The 21,436-nt window shown below is 41.2% G+C and overlaps 1 protein-coding gene across 1 annotated transcript in view; it reads left to right on the forward strand.

Moving 5' to 3' along the window:
- lifra (LIF receptor subunit alpha a) overlaps positions 1–21,436 on the forward strand; it is a 35,156-nt gene that overhangs the window by 3,708 nt on the left and 10,012 nt on the right. Inside the window, exons 2-10 of the mRNA XM_056296754.1 lie at positions 8,643–8,859; positions 10,239–10,375; positions 11,399–11,546; positions 12,272–12,547; positions 13,084–13,213; positions 13,634–13,770; positions 14,118–14,260; positions 15,640–15,793; positions 17,801–17,865. Coding sequence (XP_056152729.1) covers positions 8,754–8,859; positions 10,239–10,375; positions 11,399–11,546; positions 12,272–12,547; positions 13,084–13,213; positions 13,634–13,770; positions 14,118–14,260; positions 15,640–15,793; positions 17,801–17,865 — 1,296 coding nt within the window. The 5' untranslated portion in view covers positions 8,643–8,753. The remainder of the gene's footprint in view (positions 1–8,642; positions 8,860–10,238; positions 10,376–11,398; positions 11,547–12,271; positions 12,548–13,083; positions 13,214–13,633; positions 13,771–14,117; positions 14,261–15,639; positions 15,794–17,800; positions 17,866–21,436) is intronic.

Consider the following 21,436-nt stretch of genomic DNA (forward strand, 5'->3'; position numbering starts at 1 on the left):
CCAAGTTAGGAGAGGTAGTGATTTTGTTGTTATTTATCTATTCTTTTGTTTCATTGGTTGTTTTTAAGGTGCTTTTTAAAGGTCGATTGTTTCCTCTTTTTTTTCTCATTTGTACGTTTGAGTGTTCTACTTTGTTTGAAGAGGTTATTGTTGCATTGCAACTGTACAAAATTAAATTAGATGGTGTTTGTATCAGGAATAATACACAGATAAATAATAAGATAGAAAGAAGCAAGGCTTATATTTTTCACAGAGACATAAGTTTGTACGGAGAAGCTTTTTGGGTTTTATTTATTCGATTCGCATTGTGTACTTGCTTTTTTGGCTGATTCTTTCGAATTAAATAGTTTGTGTGATCAGAGTTTAGCATTTGTAGAAACATTTTAAAATGTTGAGGAATGTGTCAGCTTTCTAAATAAGACTTGCGGCATTGATAGTTCCCCCATAAGGCCTTCAGCGGCCACATCATAAACTCAATAAAATGACCACAAGATGTCAGGCTACTGGTCATCTAAATTAGTCTATTCCTCTGCTACCATTCTCAGAAAGGATATTACTCACTTACATGTGTAACATAGTAGCCTCTACAGAAATACACACCCAAATACATAGATAAATGTATTAACAGCTTTCTCCAACAGAGCATGTCGGGCTGGATGAATGCCCTTCTTAAAATAATCCCAGTTTTTAGGTTTGGCTGTTGTGTTTGTGTTTTAGGAACTCTTCCGTTAAGGGTGTGGCTTGTGTTTATGTGCCTGTGTGTTGTGTTTTGTAAAAGGTATTCCAGGTAATGACTTCATGAACTGGTTTGACTATCAAGATTGTTAACGTGTTTCCCTGCACCAACAAGCTACCCCCCCCCCCCCCGGACACTCACACACGGGCTCATCTTGAGCTTATTTAAAACAGTGTGATTTTTTTCTCAGGTTTTGATAACGATTGTCATTTTAGGTGTGTAGAGATTCCAACTTTGTACCCCAGAGAACAACCAACACATTACAGAGAATGGTTGGGGCTCGGACCCTACATTTCTCATCAGTGTTTCAGTATTGATAAGACATTCAGATACAGTTAATCTACTTTTGTGGCGTGTTACTCTATAACCCTATGTTCCTATTGTGCGAACCTGGATCGTTAATCATTTTTTGTCATGTTAGTCCAATGCATTATTGTGCACAGTTGGTTTTGCAAGAAGTAAGGAAATGTGATGCCATTCAAAACCCTAAGTAGATTGTTTAAAAAAAAATCAACTTTTACCCATGGCCTTTGGTGGACTTGTAACCAGAAGGTTGTTGGTTCAAATCCCTGGAATACCTCTCTTTCATTAACACCGCCTGTCTAGATGCCCCTGAGCGAAGCATTTAATGGCCTAGCCGTTCCAGACAGTGGCTGTACTGGGCAGTTCCCAGCTATAAATGTGTGTGACTTTGTGTTTGTGTGTGGAGCAGGGAGTTGCTGAGAAAGAGCAGATGTGTTGAGTCACCCTTCCCAGGTTTAAGAACAACAGGGATTTCACTCTTACCTAAAATGACCATGGGCGGTCAAAATGACCGCCGGTTTTTAAACTATATTCTGTCAAGATAAATGCCCAATTGAGATGTTAATGCATTGCACATGTTAGTATGTCTGTTACAAAATGGCTGACAACAAAATGAACATTTTAACAACTATAATACTATTTTTAAACATTTTAAACTTCAGAGAGACATGGTCAAACTTGAATAGCAAAATAGAAAAGGTGAAACCTGAAAAACAAAATGGAAAACACATATTGCTAATCTAACAAATGTAACGAGGCCTATAAAACGTGAAATGTAAAAATAAAAAAAGAACGGAAAATAACCGTTGAAACAGTCCCAAACAACGACCGGGACTTAAAAACTACTAGAACGACCATGGGCTGTCAAAATGACCACCCACGGTTTGTCAAGATAAATACCCAATTGAGATATTAATGCATTGCATATATTAGTATGTCTGTTAAGAAACGACTAACACCAAAATGAACATTTTAACAACTTTCATACTATTTTTCAAACAATTTAAAATCGCCACTGTCCAACGCCTGTAAATACTGCAATACCTCAATGGTAGCCATGGTGCGTCTAACCAGACATGTTGGCAATAATCAAAAATCAACTTTAGACTATTTCTCTACACTGGAGAATGCTAGTGTGTTTCTAGTACAGAGCAATGAACTTCACGAAGGAAATGATGCGACCAGCGTACGTCGTAAATACATGACGTGCACGATCACGCGGAAATCACAAGCGGTCTTTTTGACAGCTCTTGGTCGTTTTAGGTAGATCTTATACTAATTTTTTTTTGCAATTGATCTAAAACTCATTTTAATGCAAATATATGCAATTTTAGGAGCATTCACAGAGTGGCAGGTCTGTATCTTTTTTTTCTTTTGCAAAGTTATTAAACTTTGAAAATCCAAAACCGTCAAAATGACGGCTTTGGTCGTTCTAGTGAAATGATCAGTGAATGGCAGTAGGGTCTTTCTCTGTCACTTTTGGTATGAACACTTTATGGCAATCTTGGCAGGAAGACATGACTTATTGCCTGCAATAACAAAAACCCGATAATTGTAAATTGACTGCATTTATATAGAGCTAAAGCGCGTTACAATTAATGCCTCATGTTCACCCACACACTCATACACCAATGGCAGTGTCAACCATGTACGCTATCAACCACCTTATCAGGAGCAGTTAGGGCTTAGGTGTCTTGCTCAGAGACATCTCAACATTTTTGCCAGGAGGAGCCGAGGATCGAACTGGTAACCTTCCAGTTACCAGACGAACTGTTCTACCTCTGAACTACTGCCGCCCCAAATTGTAATGGACTGCCAACCACAGGCAATTATTTGTGGTTTTAAGAAGTGCATTATATTGACTAATGGTGCCTTTGGAAGGAAGTGGGTATACTGTGATTAGAGATGAGTACATTGTGTTCCCCATCGTACAATGTAACAGGGCTATTTATTCTGATTAGTGAGTATATTCTTGTATTCCAATAAATAAAAAAAACAGTGGATATAATGCTTCTATTTGCTAATGTAAATGCTCAGTAATGCTTATTTATCTTTAAAATCACTGATAGAGCTGGTCATATTCAGTGCAAAGAAAGAAAGTGTCGTCAGTTCAGCAAATGAAAATCTGGAATTTTCATTCAGCCCTTGTGGTACGTTAGCTATATTCCTAGTTCACATTTACTGATATATTTCTGTCAGGGGGTCCATGCTTTATCAGTTATTTGTTATTGCGCAAACGAATTTGAGCTTTTCAACGCACAAGAAACACTCCTGTGTGCTCTTGTCAATGGCCTGTGGGAGTACTAGGCACTATGCAGGGGCTCATGCAGTTCTTTTTTCTTTTTTTTCCGACCACTGTTCATTGATTTTCACTAATTTCAGCAAATACAAGAAATAGGTCAACATTTGAGGAGAAAGAGCAAACCCAATTACAACAAACTTTAGATATAGATTTAAAGTACGAAGTTGCTTGAGAATTAAACCTAAAATGTAAGCATATGGTTAGGATAATAAGGGTTTCAGAGTAATTAATCTGCATATTATAGAGGGAGAGGGAGTTTTAAAGCCAAGCTTTAGCATAGTCCATCAAGGGTCTCCATGTTTTTTGTATCATACTGGGGGAGCCACAGAGCATAAACCTAAGTTTCCCCGGTCCAGTGTGCTGCGTCATGTCTCTTAGCCATAAGGTATTAGTGGGAGGTTAGGCTTGTGCAGTTCTGTGTGAAGATTACTTTTTTTCCCATCGAGCTTTTACTTTTTCTGTCAGTCTACATTTTTCCTTTTGAGTATATTATTTAATTCCATTAGTTTTGATTGAAGCCTGTTAACACCTGTACTTTAGTCATGTTTATTGAAGCTTGTGCATTGTAAAGCGCACTGTTGCTGCGGGATCCATTACAAGCAGCTATCTCCTCCGCTCTGCAATGTCTGTGTGGATTCTCCCTAACCCTAGTTAGCCAAGAGCTTGCCTTTAATTGTTGTCGTGTTGTTTGTGTTGTCTTCTCGAATTTCGTAGGGGTAAAATGGTTGATAACTTCAGAAACCTCTAAAAGTCAGTTTTCACTTTTTAGAGTCAGTTTTGGCCTATCAGTGCAAAAAGTATGTTTTTCTCCAGAACACTGTTACTTTAGTCAGATGTATGACAGTCTAGTTATTAGGCCAGTAGACATCAGGGTTTTGTTCTTAAATGTCCAGGTTCTGCACCAGATCTAAAAAAAAACACAATCAATTCACTTTTATCCCAGTAAGAAGGGTTTTGTGACGATACAATAAATTGGTAAAATCTTATTTTTTTAATTTTCTTATTTATTTTGTACTCCCCAAAATTCAAGTATTGAGATTTGGACAGCATTTGGTATCAATCACTGCAATGTACGCTCCCATTGCTCAGCTCATGTTTCTCCCACTCCTTTTTTTCATCAGAAGCTTGCATCATGAGGTGAGCTCAGTCTTGCCGTTTCATGGAGTCTTCAAATCTTGTTTTGGTTGCTTTGGAGACGGCAGTCCAAAGTGGACTAAGCCAGATTATGTTTATTAGCATAATAAAATAAACCTCTCTGGTATCACTCTCTTTGATGAAACATGTAAAAGTTGCATTCATCTGTACCAAGAGGTGCATTGTGTGTCTGCAAGCCCATTAACAGTCACAGGACACAAGCCTAACTCTCTTCATGAGGCACATGTTTGCCATCCACCGGGCTAAAGGAAAAAGGCTTTGATAGAAACATGATGTCAGCTATCGTAAATGTCATAACAGCAAGCTATTGGGTTGCCTGGGGGTGAGCAGGTCAACTTTCTCTGCCTAGCCAAATCTATCATTGTAATGCAAATCTATAACTGTAACGTTTTTTCAGAAATACGTTACAAAATTGTCAGCCACTCTCTTCTATTGCCATTGCAGGATATAAACTAAGGCTATAGTGATATGGGTTAGACCAGGGGCGCCCACTACGTCGATCGCGATCGACCAGTAGATCGCGAAGGCAGTGCTGGTAGATCTCCATGACATTCCAAAAAAACATATTGTAGCGAATTCGGGGGACAACGCAACACAGGAACTGCCGTGGCCGAGAAGCGAACCCGTGTCGCCCGCACCGCAGGAGACATCGCTAACCGCTCGACTAAAGGGTCAGACCCACCAGCCAGCGGCCAGCGTGTCTTCTTATCCATGCACGTTACACTATATATATATTTTTTTTCAAGACATTAGCCTATCATCTGTCCTCCATTTGGCATTTGCTTTTTGATTGATGTAAAGGACGGCCAGTCTGCTGTTGCCTAAAACCAAAGATTCTAGAGCGGAACCTAAAACTTTGTTACATTAGGTTACCATAACAACCAGAGCCCTTCTCTAACGTACCTTGAAGTTCATATGTCCACAACGTGAGCTAATGCAGAACTGCATCGAGCTAGCTAGTTCAACTCTCTAAAAAAACAATACTAAAAAGTGAAACAAAACAAAAATGAGTGGGGGAGTCGGACCTAGCAAGAAACAGAAAACGTACCATTTCCATGTGGAATGGGAGAAGGACTTTTTTTTTCACCATGTCTTATTCCAAATGCGTTTGTCTCATCTGTCAGTCTAGCATTGCTATCCCAAAGAAAGGAAATGTGGAGAGGCACTTTCGAACTGTTCATAAAAACTATGACAATGACCTCCCTCCGAAAAGCGAGCTGAGAAAGAGAAAGGTGAGGGAACTAAAATCGCAGTCAATCGCCCAGCAGTCACTTTTCCTGCAGCTGCATTCAAAGGCAAAGGCAGCCACCGAAGCATCTTTACGGGAGAGTCACTCCATCATTAAGCATAAGAAAGCCTTCCAAGGTGGAGAGATGATGAAAGAGGCCTTCCTTGAGGCAGCAGATTCGTTGTTTCGGGACTTTAAAAACAAATCAGAAATAATATCTTCAATCAAAGCTCTCCAGTTATCAAGAGATTCTGTCACAAGGCGCTGTGAAGTGATGGGCGATGATTTGACACAGCAGCTTTGGAGGGATATCGTGGACTGCGAGTGTTTCTCACTACCATTGGACGAGTCTACGGACATCAGTGATACGGCCCAATTGTGCATTTTCATTCGGATGGTGTTTCAAGATATGACCGCAAAAGAGGAGCTGTTAACAATACTACCCATGAAGGAAGACACGCGGGGAGAGGACATTTTTCAGATCTTCAAAAACTTTGTGGATAAAATCCAGCTCCCAGTGTGTAAACTGGTGTCAGTCACCACGGACGGTGCGCCTGCTATGGTGGGCCGCTCCAATGGATTTATTGCCAAGTGCAGGGAGGACGATGCTTTCCCTGACTTCCTTAATTACCATTGCATAATACAAGCATTATGCGCAAAAATGCTAAACATGAAAGAGATCATGGATGTGGCAACCAAAATCGCCTGTTCTATTCGAGCGAGGTCTCTTCAAAGACGGTTGTTTGGTACACATTTGGAGGAGTCTGACTGTAACTACTCTGACCTCTTGCTACACACTGACGTGAGATGGCTTAGTAGAAGGAGATTCTTGCAGAGATTTCGAGAGCTCTGTCCGGAGATTAAGGAGTTTCTCCTTATCACTAAACATGCGGAACACAAACAACTTAATGACAATCAGTGGCTGCTAGACTTGGCGTTTTTAACTGATTCAACCAACATGTTGAACGAGCTTAATTTAGAGCTGCAAGGAAAAGACAAAAGCGTGGTAAACATGATCAGCTCAGTTAACGCTTTCAAACGGAAAATGCAACTTCTGTCCTCAAAGTTGCAGCACCGTGATTTGGGAAACTTGCGAAACCTCGCAGCAGAGCTGGAGAAGCAAGGGAGGGCGTGTGCGCAACTTGACAGCGCACGCTACACAGAGCAGATTGAAAATGTCCGGTCAGACTTTGACAAACGGTTTCAAGACTTTGCTTTGCTCGAGCCAATCGCTACATTTATGTGCTACCCATTTGGGGAAGATACAGAGGTGGATTCCCTCGCCTCGAAAATGGCAACATTGTTTCACCTGAACTCGTCTGCAGTGGAGGATGAGATGCTGACAGTACAGGCTGACATTCAGCTTAAGTCCAGGGCGCATGGAGAGTTTTGGAACTTACTTACAGAGGACAAGTACCCAAACATGAGGAAATGCGCAACCTCCTTGACGGCATTATTCGGCTGTACTTATTTGTGTGAGTCAGCCTTTTCTCACATGAAGATTATCAAGTCCAAATACCGTTCCACCATGACAGATGATCATTTGGAGGCCTGCTTGAGGCTGACTACCAGCAGCTACTGTCCGAACTATGCAACCTGTCTGACTCCCTCCAGTGCAGGTCATCCTCAGAGTAGAGAGGTAGAGATCACAGATCTATTTACCACAGCTGTAAAGGTTCATGCAGTGATGCAATTTCAACATAGTGTAGTAGCAAATGCTTGGTATGATTATTGCCTGTGTAAGGTCCAATATAAATGCAAATCCATTGCAATACTGTATATGTAACACAACATGTATATAAATACACACACTACATATAAATGTTCATATATATGTAAAACGTGTATTGAGTATTTTTATTATTATTTTTAATATGAGTAGATCATTTTGACCTGGTCATTTTAAAAGTAGCTCACGAGTCAAAAAATTGTGGGCACCCCTGGGTTAGACCAAAGGAGTTACAGCAGGCCTTATAAGTTTAGATAAGGTTGTCTGTTTCTACAGTCAAGCAAAAAAAGGATTATTGCTTTTTCCCAAAATAGACCAGTAAAAGAATAGAGCAAGTTGGACACTTCTGCTCTTGGATATCTGATGAAAATATCGTGTATGCCAATTTTCCCCAGAGTATGGAAGAACCACAAGTAGCATAGGCGTAGCTCCACAGAGGCTACACATCAGCACAATAGCAGCTTTACTGTCAGAACAGCCTGACCCATTCACTTAAGTAAACACCATCTTGAGACATAAACAACAGCACACACCTCTGTGTGGGAGTGCTGGGGCTGGAAGTTCTTACCACTTTCCTTCACTTTGTTGATATAGGATCATAACAACTGTCTGGAGAGGTTTTGGGGCGCATCTAAAATGGCCTCATCAGTCATTCAAATCTTCCTACTGCAAGACCAAGGGTTTTGGTGAGCTAAGACATATATGTTAGGTTAATGCTCCTGTCTGTGCCCCTGACTGAGGCAATAGGAAAGAAGAACTTGAGTTGGTGCTCCTACCTACATGGCTAGGATGGGTTAAATGCAGAGGATGAATTTTGCCATGGGGATTATTAAAAGTATATCTTATCTTATTCACCCAGTTCAGCTTCTCTAAACTATTGACATTAAAACCTCTTAATTTGACTAAATGGATGAAGAGTTTTTGGCAGATCTTACCTTGATATGAAAACTTGAATGGATAAGCAAGACAGTGTCATGTTGTGTTATAATTTTAAGCCCATCGGCAGTTGACAATGTTGTTTTCACCGAAATCTGCCTCCCATTCATTGATAAATCTTGGCTGTCCATCTCGAAAGGGAAACTATTCATAATGCAGATATACGTTTATGTGTTTGTTTATCCAGATTCAGAGGTTTAGTCTTTAACCCTATTTTCATCTCTCTTTTTTTTTCTCTCATCATTTCCCATAGGGTGCCCTCCCTCCATGTTTTTTTCTCTCAGGATGTCTAGCCTGTTCTCACTGTAGGGGAGAGGAACACCTCATTTGGATCCACTTACGCTGACCTGACCAGCCAACCACCATGCCTTGCCAGAGCTTTACTTCTTGTCCTTCGCTTAATGCTAGACCTCTCCGCTTCCTGTTCGTCCTTCTTGCCCTCTCTGTTATTCACACCCACGGCAAAGATGGTAAGCAAGAACCTGCCTCACTTTAATAGCCCAGTTCCAGTGAAACAGAACACTTGCTGACTGACTGGACGTTATCACTGAATAAATTTAAAACCAGAACTCTGTGATGTGTATGACAAATAAGGCCCGATGAAATCAGTTTTATTTTTTTTACCCTAATTCCCCCCCCCAACCATTTTCAGTTTTCTAGGTTTTTTTATTGTTTTTAATTCTGATTTTTGTCTTTTTGCCAATTTTCACTGTCAAAGTTTGTGTAATCAACTACAATGGTAGAAAAATGCCCATGTTCTAGGTTTGTTTTTTTTTTTTACATAGTTTTCTTGTGTAATGCTCTTCACCATGATATTTTTTTTTCTCTATTTCTATACTATAAACCCACCTGCGTTTACTGACGTGTGCATGCTGTGATGCCCACACTCAAGCAAAAAAGACAGAAATATGATGCAGTTTCTGCAAGGGAGAGGGACGGATGTCTAAGCACAAATTACTTTAAAATTCCTAACGTGTTCACAAATTTTGTGATTATCTCTCCCAAATCTCCAAATTACGTGCACTTCCATATTGGTATTTCAAAGCTTTTTTTATGTCACCATGATTCCTTCAAAGTTTTCTGCGTGGATTGTAGGGTCCTAGACAAAATTTAGGCCTGTTGAAACATTGAACTGGTTGGACCTTCAAATATAGTCTGGACGTGTGGACACTGGGATCAGACCTACTAGCCTTAACCCTAACTTTATTATCGACCTTTGCTTTGGTTGTAGCTGCAGGATTTTCTCCAAAGATTTTTTATTGTCTTTGAAATGGTGGGGGGGGGGTCCCCCGTTTCTCTCAACTAGATAATAAGCATGTACTGTGCAGGCTGCTGCATGCAGCATCCAGAGTTTGCTCTATGTTTTCCCATATCTTAATCTTAAAATTTCCGCCTGTCTTTACTGTCAATAAATGCTACAATTTGCCACAATAATCCCTTTAGAAAAGCTCTGATATGTTCGAAATTAAGGTAATCAAATAGAAGCTTTATGACTTCCACTACGTAACTACATACATCGTGCACTATTCCTAACCTCAGCCAGAAGAACCCTATGAATTTGTATGCCATTGTGTGTTATCTCTGAATGCTATTACAAAAACAACATGCTTCTCTGATACTCAATTGATCGATTATTCTGGAACACAAGTTGCTCTGCTTGCACTTGCGCTACCAGGGTTTTGTATGTCATTACAGCTTTGTCACAGTGCTGAGCCAAAGACAGTCTTGTAAGAGGCAGATTGCATAATCGAACCTATTGAATCCATATTACTACATGCATTTGTTTATCCATTCCTGTCTATTCATTTGTGTGTGGTGTGTGTGTGTGTGTGGCTGTGCGTGTGTTTAGCTCCTGTCGTACCTCAGCAGGTGAACCTGTCTCCCAACATGAAAACACAGCAATTGTCAATTTCCTGGCTCAGTGGAGCAGCCACAACCTTTGACCTCTGGATTCAAAGAACTGAACTCAGTGAAACCATCTTCGATGTAAGACCTTTTGTATTTATTTATTTTTAATACTTATGGGGTTTTTTTTGTTAAGGGGAGGCTTTAAAGCTATATCGGTGTTTGCTCACTGTTGTACTTTGCATTTTACTGCACGGAATGCTTTTGTTTTTGCAAAAAATGAATCAAGCTTAATGAATAAGTTATTGTTTGAACAAAGAAGTTAGTTCACCGAAGTTCTGTACAAATTTTGGGGATAGTATCAAGTAATAAGGGTCTGATTTTTTTTGTTTTTTTGCCTGAATTACATTTATGGTACTTGTAAAGGCTTTGACAATGCAAAAAAACAAAAACAAAAAACAAACCTTTAAAAGTATGAACCATTTTAATGTTATTTTACTCTCATTTGAAAGCCACGACATCGTTGCTTAAACTATTTGTCAGTTCACTAACGGTTATGTTTTTTTGAATTCACCCTGGTCTCGTGTAGAGCAGAGTGTTTTGTTTGCACTTCGTCAATGAATAATGGAACTTTTGCAAATTTTACCCAAGGCCACAGATGGCCTTGGGTAAAATTGCCATCTGTGTCATTTACATGACTTACCTTTCACATTAGGTGAAGGTTGTCATGTGTATTAAAAAGTACAATGAAATGCTTATGCCCAAGCCATTTCCATATTTGCATATCACACGGAATAATACATGATGTAAACAACAGACAAAATGAATGAAATGAAAAGCTTGCATATTATGAATAATCCACCGAACACATTGTGTGTAGGTTGAGTATTGAGTGTTGTGCATCTAAAGGTAGGCAGTTGTCCCTGATGCAGGGTTTCTTTTATGTTAAATGTTCCAGTTGGGTTCTTGACGTGCAGACTAGACATCAACTCCCTCTCAGTTTTTTGCACTGACTGACGATGAGGTTTACATCATCGGGAATGATGTAAAAGTTTATATCCATCCCTGCCTTGCTAGAATTTGCCAAGGCATCTGTCCTATGTGTGTATATAAATGTCTCTCAAGGCTTTTTGCCTTATTTGTTATGGCATGCATCAACCACAGGATACGGTAACAGCTGACCAAGTGAATGGTCGGTACCAGTGGAACTGGACTTCGGCAGAACCTCTGGAATGTACCTCTCTGTCAGTCCAACTTCGCTCCAGAGATGGCCAGACAACCAGCGAATGGAGTGAAACACAGATTCTACAAGGTCAGAGGCACATGTATTATGTACACATGTATTATGTAAACATGTATTAGTGATGATACAACTGGGTAGAGGTCACGGTCAGAAGCAAACAAACTAGCCTTTAACCAAACCAATAAACACATAGTTTTAGATGTCATTATGCATGCTCAATAATCCAGGTAAGAAAATCCCAGAAAGTTGAATCAGTTTGTCAGGACACGTTTATTGAGAGAAACGTTTCATCACTCATCTAAGTGACTTCTTCAGTCTCAACTGACTGCAAAGTCACGGCAGTTTGCATATTAAACCGTTCGTTGTTTTCGGTCGTTATGCAACTGTATTGTTTATAAGGGTGGACTGAAGAGATAACTTGAGTGATGAAATGTTTCTCTCAAAAAGCGTTGTGTCCAGATGAATTGATTCAACTTTCTGTGACATAGTTTTAGACTATTGGTAATGTCAGTCTGGCTCTACAGAGTTTTTACAGTGCACAACTGGCGCCACATAGGGATAATACTGACAAATCAATTACATAACATTTATTCCCCATGAGAAAACTCAAGTCCTACCTTCATTTCATTTCCTCTTTCTCTTTGAAATTTCATGTCATACTCTTTGAGCATCTAAATTGAGATACATGTACATATGGCTTCCCATCATCCTTTCTTCCCCTTTTGAAAAATAAAACACTCTCTTCTCTTAACTCCCTCTCTCCACCCTTCCTTTCTTCCACTTCTCATCTCTAGGGATGGATTTCCCTTCCAACAAAGGATCGTATATGTACCCAGTGGACTCAGTTGTGAATGTGGGCACCAACACCACCTTCTGTTGCATCGTAGGAGAGAGGAGGCTCTTTGGAAGTATCTACTACAAAGTCGTCCTCATGAATGCGACAAGGCTAAGTAGGAGGAGCTATGCCATCACCAGAGTCAATCAGGAACCTTCTGGAATGACAGGCACCAATGTCTTCTGTAACGACTACCAGAACACAATACTGACCGGAGTGGTGGTGTTTGTTGGATGTAAGAGTGATAGAAACATCAATATAGATGGATGGATGAAAGAAAAAATGTGTCTGGAGCTGTGAGAGTTGTCAGCTCTGAGTGGGATTGATGGATGTGAGTGATTCAGACAAAAGGAAAGATGATAATTAGGAACAGATGGCCAGATCTGGAAAATGAAGTGAATGGTTTTCAAAGATAAATACTCAGTTGGCATGTGTTAATCAGCAACAGACACATAAGCACAACTCCCTGATTTTATATACAGTAGGACTTTGTTAAATCAGATGCAAGACATCCCAACAGATCATATTGCACAGCAATTTGCTGCATTTTAAAACTCAATACTATGATTGTGCTTAAGTTTTAATTTTATCTGCTACTACATATAATAATGTCATATATAATTTGTTCATTTGATTGTATGTGTTGGGTTTTTAAACACACCTGTATACCAAGCTTCAATCTCTTGGCATTTTGAGTATTTTTTTCCGTAACATTCTTACTTCAAAAACGTTCGGAAATGAGTAATCCTTCATTATTTCATCCCCTACCAGATCCACCACTGCCCAGCAATCTAGTTTGTGAGACTCATGACTTAAAATCAGCTGTGTGCCGATGGAACGCAGGGCGAGATACACATCTGAATGGCAACCAACGAAGGACAAACTATACACTAAATGGAAGGTATTTAGCATTCACACACACACACACACACACACACACAAAACTGTATTAAAAGAAATATCTGTCAAGAGCTATAAACTGCAGAAAATAACGTCTTTATGCATGCCCAATAATCCAGGTAAGACAACCACAGAAAGTTAAATCAGTTCATCTGGGCACGTTTATTGAGAGAAACAGTTCATCACTCATCTAAGTGACCTCTTCAGTCTAAACTGACTGCAGGTACCCCCCCCCCCTTATAAACCTGGATTATTGAGCATGCATCAAGTCACTGCAGGAATGTTGTGTGTTCCTATTGCTGTAGGTTATGAATAAAAGTTGATGGCATTTGCCTTATTATTATTTTCTCTTTTATGTCAACTTGGTGGTGGTAGCCATCGGTTCCCCTCTCTAAATGTATGTATGTATGCCTCTTTTAAGGAAATGTGAAGTGGCCAGCCAGAGCTTAAATTGGACAGTTTGTAGTCTAGACCAGTGGGATGGTAACTGGACCCTGGTAGCCAAGAACCCACTCGGCACATACAGTCTGACAGACTCTGCTGAGCTCAGACACAGAGGTGAGGATCTCTTTTATGCAATGAACACTGTTACATTACCGCAATAAGGAACAAGAAACAAGTCAAACATTTGACTTGCAAGTTTTGTGTTTTGGCTCAGTATTTAACCATTGGTCAATGTCACATGCACACAGTCTTGTCATTTAGTTTCATTAATTTAAAAATTATGTTTGGGTTGAGGCTTCAGGGGACAACCAATGTGTGAGTGTTATTTTAAAAGGATCATACGGTTAATTTCTGAATTTTTTGAACACTGCTATTGCCCTGCTTATTTTATCAAAAACGTTATGAAACTATCATACTTTTCTTTCCTTTTATTAATAATTTTCTTTCCCTCTTGTTCCCAGTTCGTCCTGTAGCACCAATTAGCCTGGTCTCCATCTCCCATGCCTGGAATGCCACTGTGCTGTGGCAATGGATGTATAAGAGCTACGACTCACTGGCTCTTATTTGCCAGGTGGAGCTCACCGCCTATGGGCAAACTACAAATGTGAGTTGTATTTTCTTTGCGTGGCAGTAGATGTACAAGTGTTTGTGTGCATATCATCATATACTTTGTGCGTCCCCTCAGTGCCCCCCCCCCCCCACTTGATTTGAACGTGTGAGTGTGTGTGTGTAAGCTACTGGATTTGTAATTGTGTAGGCCTGCAAAGTAGCGTAACCGCTATATTAAAAACTCTGTCAAGCAACTCTGCCAAGCTAAAATTGATTGGTGTAAGCACAAGAAAATGCCCTTTTCCATAGTATTTACAGTCTACAAGCAACCCCTCTTCCAAAAATACGCATCTACCTCACTAACACCCATTTTCGAGTTCAAGACCATGTTTTTTTGCTCATTGTACACTGCATCCTCATACTACATACACATTATGTGTGTGTGTGCGTGTGGATGTGTGTGTATGTGTGGGTGTGTGTGTGTGTGTTGTTGACTCCCTTGACTCTGTGTATGTCATATGCTATGTATAGTATGTGTACATTTATTTTACTGTATCTAAGGCTCTGTAAAAAAGGTGAAAAAAAACCAGGAACCAGGAACACTTTATTTGTCATTTCACTTCATGCCCTTGCATACATGAAATGAAACGAAACGCCGTTTCCCCCAGCCCACAGCAGTACAACACAAAGATAAAAACACATATGATAACTACAGGGACACACATACCCAAACTAACACATATATCCAAACTAAACAAAAAAATCACTGTCCAGTGGAACTAACGCCAGCCAGGATGACTGTCTGAACCGCCGGTCTGCATGGGTTAGCAGTTAGCTTAGCCCGCCCCACTTCCGCGTCCTGTCAGACCGCCCTCGGCATTTCCTGCTTGGGCGCAGCTCCAGGCAGGGACCGTGGTCCCCAGGCCCACTGGACGAAGCAGACCAAGCTCTCCCAGCCGATCCAGCGCCAGCTCTCCCAGCCACACACCCTCAACACACCTCCCCGCACTCCTCACGACGACATCAAAAACACCACTGTCAACGCCAGGTGAGGCCGTCGCCAGACCGCCCTTGGTGTTATCAGAACTGCCGGTCTGCATGGGCTAGCAGTTAGCTTAGCCTGCCCTGCTCTCCCAGCCGATCCAGTGCCAGCTCTCCCAGCCCAGAGCCCCAGCCGTCAAACGAAGACAAAACTTAGATGCAGACATAGACAAAGACACTGCGTGGACAGTACTGGATGAGGCCACCGCAAATGTGAATTCGCACCGCCATCTTCCAACACCGGCACTGGGTCAGGCCACTGCAAACGTGAATTCACGCAGCCATCTTTCTACACCGGAAGCGGAAGAGGAAAACAAATATCCTCTTGTGAGGACAAAGTACTGTATCTCTCTGTCCTCTAAGCAACTAAACTAATGTCTTGCTTGTCTCCAGCGAACCTTTCTTGGTGTGGGTCTGCATTCAGCGGTACTATTGGGCCTGCATCCTGATGAGGTCTACAGTGTTAGAGTTTGCTGTGGAGCCCAGCAAAACTTCGGGAAGTGGGGAAACTGGAGTGAGGCGCATACCTTCAGAACCAGAATGGACAGTAAGGAGTTTTAACATTTTCTATTTTTTCCCCCTGTTGTTTCAGTTTTAGTAGATGGTGAGTATATAGGTTGCCCTGCAGAGCTTTTTTTTACCGTCTCCGAGGCAAGGAGTGCAGATAAGACAAGTTCATCTTCATCAAATTTATTAAAAATAAAAAACTGAAATATTGCATGTTCATAGTAAGTATTCACACCCTTTGCTATGACACTCAAAATTGAGCTCAGGTTCATCCTGTTTCCACTGATCATCCTTGAGATGTTTCTACATCTTTATTGGAGTCCACCTGTAGTAAATTCAATTGATCGGACATGATTTGGAAAGGCACACACCTGTCTATATAAGGTCCCACTGTTGACAGTGCATGTCAGAACAGAAACAAAGCCATGAAGTCAAAGGAATTGTCTGTGGACCTCCGAGACAGGATTGTATCGAGGCACAGATCTGGGGAAGGGTACAAAAAAATGTCTACAGCTTTGAAGGTCCCGAAGAGCATAGTGGTCTCCATCATTTGTAAATGGAAGAAGTTTGGATCCACCAGGACTCTTCCTAGAGCTGGCCGCCCAGCCAAATTGAGCAATCGGGGGAGAAGGGCCTTGGTCAGGGAGGTGGCCAAGAACCCGATGGTCCCTCTGACAGAGCTTCAGCGTTCCTCTGTGGAGATGGGAGAACCTTCCAGAAGGACAACCATCTCTGCAGCACTCCACCAATCAGGCCTTTATGGTAGAGTGGCCAGACGGAAGCCTCTGCTCAGTAAAAGGCACATGACAGCTCGCTTGGAGTTTGCCAGAAAACACCTAAAGGACTCTCAGACCATGAGAAACAAGATTCTCTGGTCTGATGAAACCAAGATTGAACTCCTTGGCCTGAATGCCAAACGTCACGTCTGGAGGAAGGCACCTCTCATCACCTTGCTAATACCATCCCTACAGTGAAGCATGGTAGTGGCAGCATCATGCTGTGGGGATGTTTTTCAGCGGCAGGAACTGGGAGACTAGTCAGGATCGAGGGAAAGATGAATGGAGCAAAGTACAGAGAGATCCTTGATGAAAACCTGCTCCAGAGCGCTCAGGACCTCAGACTGGGGCGAAGGTTTACCTTTCAACACAACAACGACCCTAAGCACACAGCCAAGACAACGAAGGAGTGGCTTCGGGACAAGTCTGTGAATGTCCTTGAGTGGCCCAGCAAGAGCCCAGACTTGAACCCCATTGAACATTTCTGGAAAGACCTGGAAATAGCTGTGCAGCGACACTTTCCATCTAACCTTACAGAGCTTGAGAGGATCTGCAGAGAAGAATGGGAGAAATACCCCAAATATAGGTGTGCCAAGCTTGTAGCTTCATACCCAAGAAGACTTGAGGCTGTAATCGCTGCCAAGGGTGCCTCAACCAAGTACTGAGTAAAGGGTGTGAATACTTATGCACATGCAATATTTCAGTTTTTTATTTTTAATAAATTTGCAAAAATTTCTACAAAACCTTTTTTGCTTTGGCATTATGGGGTATTATATGTAGATTGATGAGGGAAAAAAAGGAATTTAATCCATTTTGGAATAAGGCTGTAACATAACAATATGTGGGGAAAGTGAAGGGGTGTGAATACTTTCCGGATGCACTGTACATAAGGTATGATGACACAAGAATAAACAAAAAAAATTTGAAATAACAGGTCTGTCTGACATAGTAATCACAAGAAGTGTGTCAAATTAAATATAGGTTATAAGATTAGAAGAAGGCAAGAAAAATATGTTCTATGAGTTCTTCTGATAAATTTAGAGAGCATTTCACTTGGTTCTAATCTGTAATTGAAGCGAATACAAATCTAAGTTGTTGTTGAATTGACTATAATGGTAGATGAGAGTGCTGGATTTTGGGGGATGGGGGATGATGGTATTGTTCATTTTGGGAAGGGAGCCATACTTTTACTAAGTTATTTTTAGTTCTTAGTGTCCAGAATGGCTGTCTTACATAATCTGCCTTCAATGAAAATATACTTTTCTTCCCAGTTCCAGAGACTCTTGATATGTGGGTGTGGATGGATGGAGAGGACACTGGACGGGTGATGTGGAAGGTGATTATTTCATTTGTTCATTTCATTTAGAACAGGTGATAGGTATTCTAGATTGGTCATGTTTATACAACAAAATTTCCTTTTCACTACAGCAGTTGGTTGTACTGACTCATTGAGGTAAAAAAAAAAAGCAGATGACAGACTCGTGTCTGCTAGCCATCTTCTAACCCACTGCTCTTTGCCTCCCTCTCTCTCTCCCTCTCTCTCTGTCTCTCTTTCTCCATCGCTCTCTCTCAGTGGAAATGCGAGTGTACGTGCTGAGCAGACGTGTGAGAGTGGTTGCAAGCGATTTCTATCTTTGTTCTATCTTTATTTTTCCTGTAAATATTGTACATACAGTTTATTGTGGGGTTACTGGTTTGGTGTGTATATAGGGAGGTTTTAGGGGGTTTTGTGTGTGTTTGCGGTCGGCCTGCATTTGCTGGTCGGCATGCTATATGCCAGAATGGAGTTTACCAAACTCACCAGGAAACATGGCTTGAACATGTCACCTGGGTTTCCTTGTTCAGTGGAGGATTGTGTTTTGGCGGTTGGAGAGGTTGTGGGTCACAGCAGCATTAAATCTGCTGCTAGAATGAACAGTGCTGTGGTGATTTTTGTCAATACTGTAGACAAAGCAAACAAAGTGGTTGAAACAGGTGTTATTAATGACAGTTTTGTGTTAGTATCACCGCTCACCACACCCTCGACAAGAATCACAATTTCAAACATTCCGCCATTTATTACCGATGACTTTTTGATAAGAGAACTGTCGAGATATGGAAAAATAGGTTCATCGATCAGGAAACCGTTGTCTGGCTGCAAGTCACCGCTGGTGCAACATGAAGAAAAAATCTGTAAGGTTCCTGTACTGACGAGAAAGCAGTTAGCTAAAACGAGTGGCTCTCAAGCCAAAAAAGGAGCAGTAACAGGGGGAAGAGGCAGACAGCAGGAGGAACAACTGTCTGAGGTTCAGTTGAGTATGGAGGAGGAGTAGGAAGGGGACTGTGGTATAGATAGCCAGGTACCTGTACTAAAAAGAAAGCAGCAGGAGGTACAACTGTCTGAAACTGAGTTTAGTATGGAGAAGGAGGAGGATTGTGGTATAGACCAGTGTTTCCCAACCCAGTCCTCAAGGAACCCCTATCTTGCAGATTTTTTTTGCAACCCTGACTAGGTACCTGTTTGTAGTTATTCAACCAATCAGCAATGAATTATGTCAGATGTCGCACACCTTGCATAATTAAGTGCTGTGAGATGATTGGTTAAGTACAAGCAGGGCTACCTATGCAGGGTTACAATGAAAATCTGCAGGATAGGGGTTCCTTGAGGACTGGGTTGGGAAACGCTGGTATAGACAGCCAGACTCACACTACCCCCCAGTTGTCTGATGCAACAAAACAAGAAAACTATGATGCACTCCAAATTAAGAATTTTTTGCAACAGACAAAGAAATCTGAGAAATTTCAAAATTGAGGATTTTTTTTTAATTTATTTATTTTTTTGCAGATAAAAAACTGTTTCTGTATTCTGTTAAATCCCAGATAAGAAAAATAGAAAAACGGGGCTACACTGGTCAAGAGATATACAGGTTAAAGAGAATGGTTCTGAAACTCAAACAAGAAATAGCATTAAGAGTCAGAAGCAGTGTAAGACAAATCATTTCCCATTCTGGTTAATGTTCTTTTATTGTGTGTTTTTTCTCACATCAGTCTCAATGGCCAACTTCAAAGTCTATACACTTAATTTAAATGGAGCAAGAGATGTGAGAAAGAGAGCATGTCTTTTTCAACTTGTAAAGCTAAAGCTCACTGACATCATGTTTGTCCAGGAAACACAGCGATATCCTGAATGGCACTGACAGGAAGAAGGAGTGGGATGGTGAAGTTGTTTTAAGTCATTTAAGTAAAACTAGTGAAGGAGTTGCGCTCCTCTTTTCTAAAAACTTTCTGCCACAATCTTATGTGGTAGAAGAAATAGTGAGAGGTAGATTGACGGCAGTTAGAGCCAAGAATTAGTCTTTTACTTTGGTTTTTATAAATGTATGTGCTCCAAATGTAGGGCCTGATAGACTTCAATTTTTAACTGACCTCAGTATGGTTTTAAATTAGTGTGGGCCTGAAGAGGTTTTATTTCTAGGAGGGGATTTTAACTGCCCAGAAAATGATAATGTAGACAGGACTCATATTGAACCTCATGCTGCCTGCCTCCAGACATGAAATCAAGCAGCTAACAGTAACTCATAGTTTAGTTGATGTGTGGAGAGAGATGCATGAGCAAGTTAGACAGTATACCTGGGTTCATAGTAGAGAAAAGTCTTTTACTATGGTGGGATTAGGTAATTTTTATTTTTTTGGCATCATTTTAGTATTTTTAAAGGATGCAGGATTATGCCCATAGGTTTTTCAAATCACTCAATGGTGACAAACAATGTTTTTATTGCAAAAGTCAAACAAAAGTCTGCTTACTGGCATTTTAACACTGCTCTGTTACTAGATACACATTTTAAAGAAAATGTTATATTTTTTTGGAATATATTTAAAACTAGGAAAAGGGAGTTTACATCATTGAAACAGTGGTGGGATTGTGGGAAAGTACAGATTAAGCAGCTTTGTCAACAGTACACTCTCAATGTCTCTCATGACATTCCCAAATCTATGAGGGATCTAGAGATTGAAATAGTGAAGCTGCAGAATTCTGCAGGGTCCACAGGAAACTGAGGTTGCTTCGAAGACCTCAAGTCTAAAAAAGCCATGCTGGCTGACTTGCTGGCCGCTAGGGCACAGGGGGCGTTGGTCCAGTCTTGCTTTCAGAGTGCCGCTCTTATGGACTCACCTTCAAAGTTTTTCTTCAGCCTAGAAAAGAAGAATGGACAGAGCAGGTTCATCCACATTCTGATATCAACAACAGGACAGCTGTTGACTAAAGCCAGTGAGATCCAGAAGGGAGCTGTGGATTTTCACTCTCTTCTGTACAGCAGTGAGTACACTGAGGATGGAGGGGCATTTGATTCCTTCTGCAGTGGGCTGCCCAGAATCTCAGAGGAGACCAACAAGGAGTTGGGGGGGGTCCTCTGACTACAGGGGAGCTGTCTACAGTGCTGCAGAGCATGCGGGGGGGGGGGGGGGGCTTGGGATTGGCAGGCTCCTGCCGCAGTTCTACAGTGCTTTTTGGACCGAACTGTGTGACGACATCACTGAAGTCTTCAATGAATGCCTTAATGATTTGTCTTTGCCCCGGAGCTGCAGGAGAGCAGTACTGACATTGTTGCCGAAAAAAGGCAACCTAAAGATATAAAGAACTGCAGTCCGGTCTCTCTTCTGTGTGCAGATTACAAGCTGCTTTCACGAGTCCTGTCCAACAGACTGAAGAAGGTGATGGATCAGGTCATCCGTCAGACCTGAACCTACTGTGTGCCCAGCAGGTCCATTGCTGACAATGTGTCACTAATTCGGGATGTTTTGGAAGTCTCTGGTTCATTTGGCTTTGATGCTGGTCTGGTTTCTTTGGATCAACAAAAAGCTTTTGACCGGGTTGAGCACCAATACCTTTGGAAAGTGTTAGAAAGGTTTGGCCTCAGCCCTGGACTTAT

The sequence above is a fragment of the Lampris incognitus genome, chromosome 1 (genome assembly GCF_029633865.1).
Source record: "Lampris incognitus isolate fLamInc1 chromosome 1, fLamInc1.hap2, whole genome shotgun sequence".
NCBI classification, from domain to species: Eukaryota; Metazoa; Chordata; class Actinopteri; order Lampriformes; family Lampridae; genus Lampris; species Lampris incognitus.